At 35.5% G+C, this 10,136-nt stretch overlaps 1 protein-coding gene across 1 annotated transcript; it reads right to left on the reverse strand.

Annotated features, from left to right (window-relative positions):
- Positions 1-1,512: 1,512 nt before the first annotated feature.
- LOC135718966 (uncharacterized) lies at positions 1,513-8,479 on the reverse strand. The gene is made up of 7 exons (XM_065241395.1): positions 8,201-8,479; positions 6,957-7,306; positions 6,725-6,789; positions 3,635-4,697; positions 3,397-3,552; positions 3,083-3,175; positions 1,513-2,341 (listed from the first exon to the last, which is right to left on the reverse strand). The coding sequence occupies exons 1-7, from the start codon at positions 8,379-8,381 to the stop codon at positions 2,012-2,014; spliced, it is 2,238 nt and encodes a 745-aa protein (XP_065097467.1). The 5' UTR covers positions 8,382-8,479; the 3' UTR covers positions 1,513-2,011.
- Positions 8,480-10,136: the final 1,657 nt, after the last annotated feature.

A 10,136-nucleotide genomic window follows, 5' to 3' on the forward strand; every position in this document is an offset into this window, starting at 1 on the left:
TCTGTTTTCTTTATCCTATCATACTCACGTTTCTTCCTCTTTTATTATAAAAACTTTTATTAGGTGGAATAGGATCTTTATCATCTTGACACTGTTGTAACTTCTTGCAGGTTTTGAATCTAAATCTTCTCTGTCGCTCATTTTTAATCCCCCAATTAATACCATGAGCAGCAGCAGACTTCCTCCTTCTATACTCTCTTGCTCTTTCAGCTTCCAAAGCTTTATACTCAGCATACTTTACAGGGTCTTTTCTTATATGATCCCTCCAGGCCTTACTTCTTCTTGCATTGTCCAGTTTCTTCTGGTAAGCTTTTGACACATCATCTTGACAGACAGGCGACTGATAGACAGACGTTATGGAGTTATGGAGCTGGATTCTCAAAGACATTCTGAAATGAAAATTAACCATTTTAAGAACCATTTAGTTGATTTATTCAAAAATTTAGGCCACCATTTACTGTACTGTACATTAGTGAATTTATGCATTTGGTAGACGCTTTTAAGCGGTTTAAGAGTGCATTGCATGGTAGGCCTCCATATTTTTTTTATCAATATCTTTGTTCCCTGTGTTATGTTTTACAGTCTATGGTTCAAACCTATGACTTTTTGCATTGCTAACACAATGCTCTTCCCTGTAAAAATAGCTGTAATTTATGCAGCTGATTGCCAGTAACTTACTGTAAATTAAAATTTGTGTTATTTACACTGTAAAAAAATTCCGTAGAAATTACAATGTTATTGCAGCTGGGTTGCCGGTAATTTACCGTAGATTTACATTTATGTTATTTACTGGCAAGAGTTTGTTCAAAGTTAAATACATTTTAAATATTAACAAGTCTTTATCTTTACAGAATAAAACAATACAATAACAGCCTCATGCAAAGCATTCTGGGAACCAGAAATCCTCATCAACCTTTTTCTGTTTTTTGCTTCAGATTTTGTTTCCCAGAATGTTTTGCTTGATGCTGTTTTTTAGTTTTACTCTGTAAAGACAAAGACTTGTAAATGTTTAATGTGAAACATTTTCAGTCTTTATCTTCTACAGTAAGTTACTGGCAACCAGCTGAATAATTACATCAAATTTTAAGTAAAAAGTTTTATTCTGTCAACTACAAGTTTTTACTTGAATGTATTTAATGAATACTGAAATAAGGAAAACATGGTCCAAATAACAAAAAAAAGATGCAGTTAAATGTATCTCAATAACAAAATGTTAATGTTTTTACTAATACTAAATATTTTTACTATTTTAGGAAAATATCTATAGAAATATAAAGGTTATGGAATAACCCTGATTATTTAATTACATATTTCATGGGTCTTGTTATGCCCCAAGTCTTTTGCATTAGCTGTTGGGTGATTTTTCACTCCTGAGGTTTGCTTTTGAGACACTGGACTAAAATGATCACAATACATTTAGAAATGATGTTTACATTCAAAACAGGTGGTCTATTATTTTTTATATATAACATACAGTATTTTATATAAACAATTTTCATACACCAGTTTATTTAAAAGCACCGTTTATTGTAAATTACAGATACAACTGAACCTAAATGTAACATTTAGTAACAAAATCTAGCACTCAGCACCTGCTTACATTAATCTTCCTAAGATTTGAATAATTTTTTTATATAATTAAACATTACTGTATAACCGCATTACAAAACAGTCAAATTTACTGCCAAATTAGATGCATTCAGCACTCTTTAGGCAAGCCTGCAATAAGCTTGCAAAGTTTGTTCAACAACCTTGGATGATTACAATTGAACAAAACTGTAACCACATACAAAACAATAACGTTTATATACAAATTATGCATTTAGCACCATTTACAGTAGGTACCCTGCACAGTTTTTAACAACTCAGGATAAGAACAAATGATCAAGACTGTAACAACATTACAAAACTGAGATCACTACATCACAAGAAATTGCATAATGTTTGTACATCTTAAACTACTGCCATTTTCTAAAACATGGCATATAAATGCAAGGAAACACAACTGTCCTTACTCGAACACATCTGAAAACAGTTTGGTCTTCAGCATTTGCACTTTACTAGACAGCCGGTGGCCATCTAGCTCAAGAAATAACTTCTGCATTATTTCAAAAGTGTACCGAAGTTCAAGAGGGTAGCTCAAATTGAGAGCATAAATTAGTCCCATCAACATGACTGTGGCATGTGTTACACTGTTGAGCCCCTCAAGAACTCTCAGACCCTCCAATACCACTCCAACATTTGCTGGGCGGTCTTCGATGTTTGAACCTTTCACTTTGATAACAAACACTCCAAGCAGAGTGTTTTGGATCGCCTCCTCAGTACTGACTACATCTGTATCCTACAGACGAAAATTACAAAACTGAGTATTAAAGGCATACTTTAGGCAACAATAAAAATTCTGTCAACTCTTATTCATTCTCATGTTATTACAAATTTGTACAATAAATAACTTCTGTGGCACACAAATGCCTCAGTGGTTTTGCCCAGGTGAAAAGTAGTACACTTCCATAGTGTACTTAAAGTGCTTTATTTTTGCACACTAACTTTGTACTTAATATACTAAAAATTCATCTTTAGTACTTTTTAAGATGTTCTTAAGATTGTCTAAGTGTACTTCACTGTGCTATTTTGACACACAATGAATATGAACTAAAATACACTTTTAACATACTATCACTGTATTAAAAAATTTATTTAGTTTATTTACTCAACTTTCATACAAAGATAGGTTCAAGTTTACTACAAGTGGTACCTAAATACATTTTTTAAATACATTTTTAGCACATTTTAGTTCATATTTATGGTGTCTTAAAATAGCACAGTGAAGTACACTTAGACAATCTTACAAATGTTTAGTATATTAAGTACAAAATTAGTGTGAGAAAATAAAGCACTTCAAGTTCAAGTATGGAAGTGTACTACTTTTTCACCTGGGTGTGCCCATTAAGTACAATGGAATTCAATGGGGACCATTTTTTTTTTAAATACCATACAGGTTTGTAATGACATGTGAGAAGGCAAAAAGCATTTCATATTCTTAATAACATCAAAATGTAAAAGGAACATTTGAAGTTCTTACCATATACTCCCTAATGAAACCGCTAGGCTCTTCGTTCAGGTACAAACTGAGAGATCGGAGCACACACTCTCTCCTCACATCAATGTTGTCAGTCTAAATATGCAAAATAATAATCATATTAATAAATTACATTTTCACCACACATACTCTCACATCTAAAGTATTCACATCTAAAATAAGTGGACCTCAGAAAAAATACAATTTAAAAATGATTTTAAAAAAAATCTAGCTTGAACGTTTTAGAAAACATCTAATTCCATGCCGTGGCACTAAATCAGACATTTAGCTCTAATACAAGGTGCGGTTGTTCATACCAGTGTTGTGGTAATCAGTAGGTTTTTAATCCGTTGTCCATAAACTCCTCCTCGCTTTGCGAACAACTTCATAAGTTTTGCAGAGTATTTATCCATTTTAGCAAAGAAAGTAGAAACCAGTGGGACTGTTGTTATCCTCTCAAATTCTGCACAAATCTGTAATGCATAAATAATAATATTTACCATAAAACCCATATAGTTTAACAGAAATTACTCAATTACTAAAACGTTCACCTACCTCTTCCATTCTGAAAAGAGCAGGCCATCTGTCCTTGAAGTTTGCTATAAGAGGTGAATCCTTGACCACCTCGTGCCTCCGAATTGAAAAGCTCTTGTCCATCAGCATCCTTACATTTACCTCATTGTTCTTCTTTTGTATTTCAGAGAGAAGCGTTACTCTGACTGCTTCAAGAGATTCGGGTGTTTCCCCTTGTGGAAGAGAAGGGCAGTAGTTCACCTCAGCTTTGCGAGGTTTTTTCACCTGGTATGCAGGACTGGAAATCCCATCTGGTTTGTGCTTGAGGGAGTTAACGATAACTTCTGCACAGCCGATGTGTCTTAGTTTTGCTCTGTAGTTGCCGAGTTTATATTTTAAACTGGTTTTCCATCCGCTGTATCCATTTACAGAACCTCTCTCTTTTAAGCAAGGATGCTTTTTAATGAGTGCTTCAGCCACCTGAGTGTATTCGGCATCTGAAGGGTAGACTTTGTATTTGACTATTTCTTCTGCGAGACCGTCCAGAATTGAGATCTTCAGCTTTGGGTCAGGACTGAGATAGATGCCCTGTCTGTTGAAGATTGCATTACCTTGTTCTAATTTAAGTTCGGCATCATATGCGAAACGGGGCACTGTGAAAACCGGTGGCCATGCAGAGGACTTTATACTGGAAGATGGCTGATGAAACACACTTGCAAAACAGTCAAAGTTTGCTGAAGTAGATGGAGGTGACAAAAGTGCATCGCAGGATGAAAGTGACAAAGCTGGTAAAGAGCAGGCACTTCCACTTTGAGATGTGGCCACATATGGTATGGGTGAATTGTCACAGTCACTTGATTTTGTCAGACATACCACTTTCAATGTACTTCTGTCTTGAATCTCAGACATGGACTCGAGATTGAAAAATTCATTGTCAAATTCAGGATCCATGTATTGTAATCTGAAATTTCCTTGTAGATTACACTGTTTTTTAATTTCTTTTGACAGATCGGGAACAGAAGTGGGCATGCCATACTGCAGGATCACCCTCTGTGAGCTTTGCGGTCCAGTAATAATTTTCAGTTGGATTGGAGAAGTCAGAAGACTGTGGAAAAAAAAGAAATAAAATTAATTTGTAAAATTAATTTTGAGTACACATAATTATTCAAAATTGATCAAATAAAAATTTATTTAAAGGGATAGTTCACAAAATTCTGTCATCATTTACTCACTCTCATGTTTGTATTAATTTATTTGTTCTGATGAACACAAAGGAAGATAATTTGAGGAAAGTTTGTAACCAAACCGATCAAAGGCCCCATTAACTTTCATAGTGGGAAAAAAAATGGGGCAAAAACATTGTAACAATGGTTACAAACATTACTCAAAATAGGTCCTTTAAAAATTCATTTGAACAAATAATTTTATACAAATGACAGTGATTAAATGATGACAAAATTTTTATTTTTGGGTAAACTATCCATTTAATGATTCAAAGATAACAGTAACTTGTGAAGTGTTCATTTTTTTAAATAATATAATTTTGAAAAGCATATTACCACCTTTTATGCATGAACTTGGTTTTTCAAGCCACCAAACGTGAAGAACCAGCCCAAGGATAATCTTCAGCTAGTTGTCTCATTAGTTGTCTTCACGGATCCGTGTAAACGCAAATCTTTTTGACAGTAATGTCATGTGTATGTGAATTTTTTTCAAAAACGCAAAGAAAAAACGTTGCAGTTTTTTACTAAATCAATGTTTAGTAGTAGTTTTGGTTCATGCAACTACGGAGCCCCTAAGGGGACATGGAGCAAAAATTAAATAAAGTTTAGTTTCGCGTACGCATGTGATACTAAACTTTAAAAAAATTATGCACATGAAGGTTTCACGTGAGCACATAAAACTAAACTTTAGATTTTACTCCAATGTCACCTTAGGGGCTCGGTATGCAACTGCAAGTGCACAAATTTTACATTTCCACATTTTTAGAGGAAATATTTTGTTTAAAAACTCCCTGTAAAAGTCAGATATTACAGAAAAATGTGAAACACAGCCAGCCAAATTTAAATGATAAAAAGCCAAATAAAAAAAGTTATCAAAATCTAACGCTGGGGCCGTGTCAAATGTCTCTGCTGAAACCACGCCCACTCAGGGGAAAGCTGTCGTCTCTCTCAACTTTCAAATAACGTTACATCATGAATGGATGCTTGCAATTTTGTTAGGGGCGGGGTCATGCACGATTGCTCAAATGCATCATGGAGCCACCGTTTTAGGCCCGCCTAAAATCATGAACTCAGTCTTTGTGGCGTGTTTCAGTAATACATTTTTAACATTTGTAATGTGTTTAGAAACAATTTTCAATATTGATTTTATAGGAACTTTAAGATTTGCAACAAAAGCTAACTTTTATATCTTCTTTCTGTTCCTGAAATGGCTGAATTCAAGCATTAAGCATTCAGTATATTTTTACCCATGACCAAGAATTGAAAAATGTGAAAACCGTGGCAAAACGCTGCGCTTGTCGATGTCACTATTCACTCAGTTGTCCTATCACAGTAGAGGCGCAAAACTTGTGCATTGTAAAACGATTGATAAACAAAACTGAAGGATCATAACAACTGAAGGATCATAACAACCAAAGCGCTCAGCTGAAAAAATGCTGCCAAGCACCCACAGTCTGCATTTTTAAAAGAGAGTCTGGCGTTTTAGACGCGTTTAAACGCTTTGGTGGACACGGCCTAAATAACATTTACTTAGAGACTGACATGTTTGGTTTGTCAAAAATGATTCAGCTGTCACAAGTTTGTTGTTTTTTGACAATCAAGTGTAGTTTTGATGTCTTTGTTTTCATTTTCCTAATAACATGTTTAAAAGTTAAAAAAAAAGTATTTAAAGTACGCTTTGTGAATCATTTAAAATTTTAACATAAGTGAGATTTGTTTTGAATGCCTTCATTTAGTTTTTTTTTTTTTTTAAGTTTTAATTTTTAAAGCCCCAAGGTACTGGTATGTGTGAATTTAGCCAGGTAAATAAATATAGGATGATGGTAACCTGACATTACTTCACCAGAGTTTCTAATCTATGATGACTCTTTAAATGCTTAATACATGATGTTAATGATTTAAAAACTACCTCTCGTTTATTTCGGCCAATTCCATCCTATGCTGCGTCAACATCTCTTGGTCTCTGAAGGGCAGCTGTAAAACAATGAGATAAATCAGTTGTACATTCATGACTATGGGGGTCTTAATTAATGTGTTTTACCTTTGCATACAAGGGCTTACATTAAACGCATGTGTCTTATGTGCAGTAGAGTCAGTGTGTGGCAGATTTTGTTGTGTTACTGCTGAAATATGTTACTCACCCCTGGATCATCTGAGCTGTGTCTTGTGAAGGTGCTTCCTGATTCAGCATGAAGCTCAGGTTCATTCTTAATCTGAACATCTTGGTAAACGAAGGGAAAATCATTCTCACTGTTATCTATCATTTGAGCTTCGATGTCTTTGCAGGCCATCTGATCGTCATCTGTGTCCATACATGGCAATAAACTTGGGGATCCATTACACACAGATGTCTGGACTCCATTATCCTCCTCCTCTGTGTACAGCTCAAGTTTTATTTGCACCTCTGTATCCTTCCTATCTTCTTCACATCTCAGTTGCTCTTCTGATAATGCCGGAGTACCTCGGGTCCCATTGGAGCAGGACTGTGTTTCTGTAACGCAAAGAAAATCACTTAAGAATTATCTGCATATATTTACTTACTTACTTATTCATTTAGCTGACGCTTTTATCCAAAGCGACTTACAATTGCTATATATGTCAATATACAATATACGACTATTGTAATAGGTTTTATTCAAAAGGATATTTGATAGAAGTGTCAGACATGAGGGTTGGCTCATTTGGGCAGCAAACAGCCTATCACAAATCACCTTCACGACTGGCAAACACTGTTTAGCACACTAGCAACCCAAACATATATTAAAACGTCTTAGGCATTACTAGGGTTGGTTTATATTCGTACCGGCAAGAAGCCTATATAGTGTCAATATTGGCAGCTGCCAAAGTACTCCCTAGCGTATAATAAGATCTATATCTCTGCATCAGAACATCGTAGAGACATTTTGACTCATGTTAGCAAACAAGACTTCTAACATGCTACATGCTAATAGTGATTAGCTAAGTGTTAAAACATGTCAAAAGTACTAACTGAAACATTCAAGCAACATGTTATTCATGCTAGACCCATGTTAGCATCATGGTAAATCGTGCTAAACCTGTTAGCATCATTGTAGTATTTTGTGGCCTGGGTTTTGCCACGGCAAGCACCACTCACAATTTCTTAAGAAAGTATACCTAAAGTTATGCATTTGGGAGATAATAAGATAAACGATCTTGTTGTTTTAGCTTCAAGTGCTTTGAAACTAGTAAATGCCCAGTAAACAATCGGTGGGAGACCATGCAGCCACCACAGTGGTCGTTTTAAAGGACTAAAGTAAAAGCAGCGATGACTCTGAATCGTAATATTAACATCCAGGTGCTCCATGTAATCCATGTCATGACAAACTGAGTGTGAGATTGAGATTAAACGGTTTAATGGACTAACCAGAGTCCAGCGGAAGTCCAGCCTGCTGCAGTCTCCTCCTCAGCAGCTCGATCTCCTTTCTCGAGCGACAGATCTCCTCATTGTACTCCGAGAAGATATCTTCCACAGCCTTAAATATCTCCTGGGCAGCTAAAGTTAATCTGTCTGTAAGAAAAACGTTCAAAAACTGCAGTTTAGACATTTTTTATTACTAAAATGTGACTGAAACGTCTACTCCCGTTATTTTCACATCCATAACAGAGATTTCTCGTCTATTGTTTTTTTGGTGCTGCTCTCGCCGACCAGATGTTAATCAGCGCCACCTTCTGTTCTGGATGTGCGCTGCATACGGGCAAATCTCAGTTAGTCATCACCGCCAATGTCCTAAAGACACTCCGTAGAGCTCTTAAAGTGGGAATGCTAGGGGTGATTATTATGACATCGTGTCCACGTTATGAATAACAATGTAATTAATAACAACGTAATTGTCTTGTTATTTAACTTAAATTATTTGTGCTGAAAGGCATCAGTGACACATCAAAATCTGTGGATAATGCAGTAGACAATCACTTTTAGATTTAATGAACAAACTTCCCATTACCTCATTCCCCTGTACCTTCATCTTTTTACACATTATATATCATATCTCCACATCCGCATCTAGTTACCATGGTAACATCACTCTAACTAGGCTTCTATAAGACCATTTCAAAAGATGTAAACAACACTGGTCCAGAAACACTTCCTGTTTCAGTCTGTGTTCACATATATCATTATCTTTAAGAAGTTTGTTTAACTTTTTGATTCAGTTCTGTTGGTTGTATTTTATCCCAATGTTAATCTAGTGTTAAAAAACTGAAACATCTGGACCAATGTTGTTTACATCTTTTGAAATGGTCTATAAGAAAGTCAAGGTAGTTGTGGAAAAATTCTGAATGACAACAGACTTGTCTTTTAATGTTTGTTTTTAAAATGATAAAAGTCGACAATTTTACAAAATCTTGGGAGCAAAGATCTCAATGAACTTCTGTTCCAAACTTCAAAGCACCTCTAGGTTGTCTCAGTGTTTTTAGGTAGATCCCAACTCTCTATGCAGAACATTAAGTACTTTCTTTATTGTACACCTAAGCATTTCTTAAGATAACCATGGCTTTCGTGCACTTCTGCTAGTCTCGGTATGCACTTGCTGTTTTGCAAAAACAGGATGTCTGCTAGAAAGAGAAAAACACTGTTACTTTACCTTTGTAACAGTGTTTGACGGTAACTGATTGAAACATGATTAATTTTAAGCTATTTAAAAAACTTTTTACAGAAAATATGATTTGTTATAATTTATAACACCTTGAGGTTCATGACAATGGGTACCAAGTTTTTAAAATAATGAAAAATATAACCATTTGAAAAAGCAGAAAAAAAATATTTCATATAGAAAAAAAAAACACAAACAAAGAGACATTTTCTCTCTCTGTCTGCATGTGTGTGCGTGCGTATGTGTGTGTGTGTGCGTGTGTGTGTATGTGTGTACCTGGTAATTATCACATTGTGGGGACCAATTGTCCCCATAAAGATAGGAATACCAGTGTTTTTGTGACCTTGTGGGGACATTTTGATGTCCCCATGAGGAAACAAGCTTATAAATCAAAAAGGAAGATTTTTATTGAAAATGTGAAGTAGCAGAAGGGTTTCTGTGATGGTTGGGGTTAGGGAATGTGGTAGGTAAGGGGAATAGAATATACAGTTTGTACAGTATAAAATGCATTACCTCTATGTCCCCACAAAACATGGAAACCAGAATGTGTGTGTGTGTGTGTGCGTGCGTGCGTGCGTGTGTGTGTGTTTGTGCGTATGTGCTTGTGTGCATGCGTGTGTGTGTGTGTGTGCAGCTGAGAGAAGGTTTACAGTGCTGGGCAATGGATAGTGAAGAATAAGTCATTGTTTGACAGGGCCAGCTGTCAGC

This window comes from Paramisgurnus dabryanus, chromosome 14 (assembly GCF_030506205.2).
Source record: "Paramisgurnus dabryanus chromosome 14, PD_genome_1.1, whole genome shotgun sequence".
In the NCBI taxonomy this organism is placed as follows: Eukaryota; Metazoa; Chordata; class Actinopteri; order Cypriniformes; family Cobitidae; genus Paramisgurnus; species Paramisgurnus dabryanus.

Bases quoted from the DNA above. Each gene is read 5' to 3' on its own strand.
- LOC135718966 (XM_065241395.1), bottom strand. From the start codon at position 8,381: ATGTCTAAACTGCAGTTTTTGAACGTTTTTCTTACAGACAGATTAACT. The intron at 7,307-8,200 runs GTTAGTCCATTA...TTTGCGTTACAG, and splicing joins TGGACTTCCGCTGGACTCTG to AAACACAGTCCTGCTCCAAT. The intron at 3,553-3,634 runs GTAGGTGAACGT...TATGCATTACAG, and splicing joins CTCTTTTCAGAATGGAAGAG to ATTTGTGCAGAATTTGAGAG.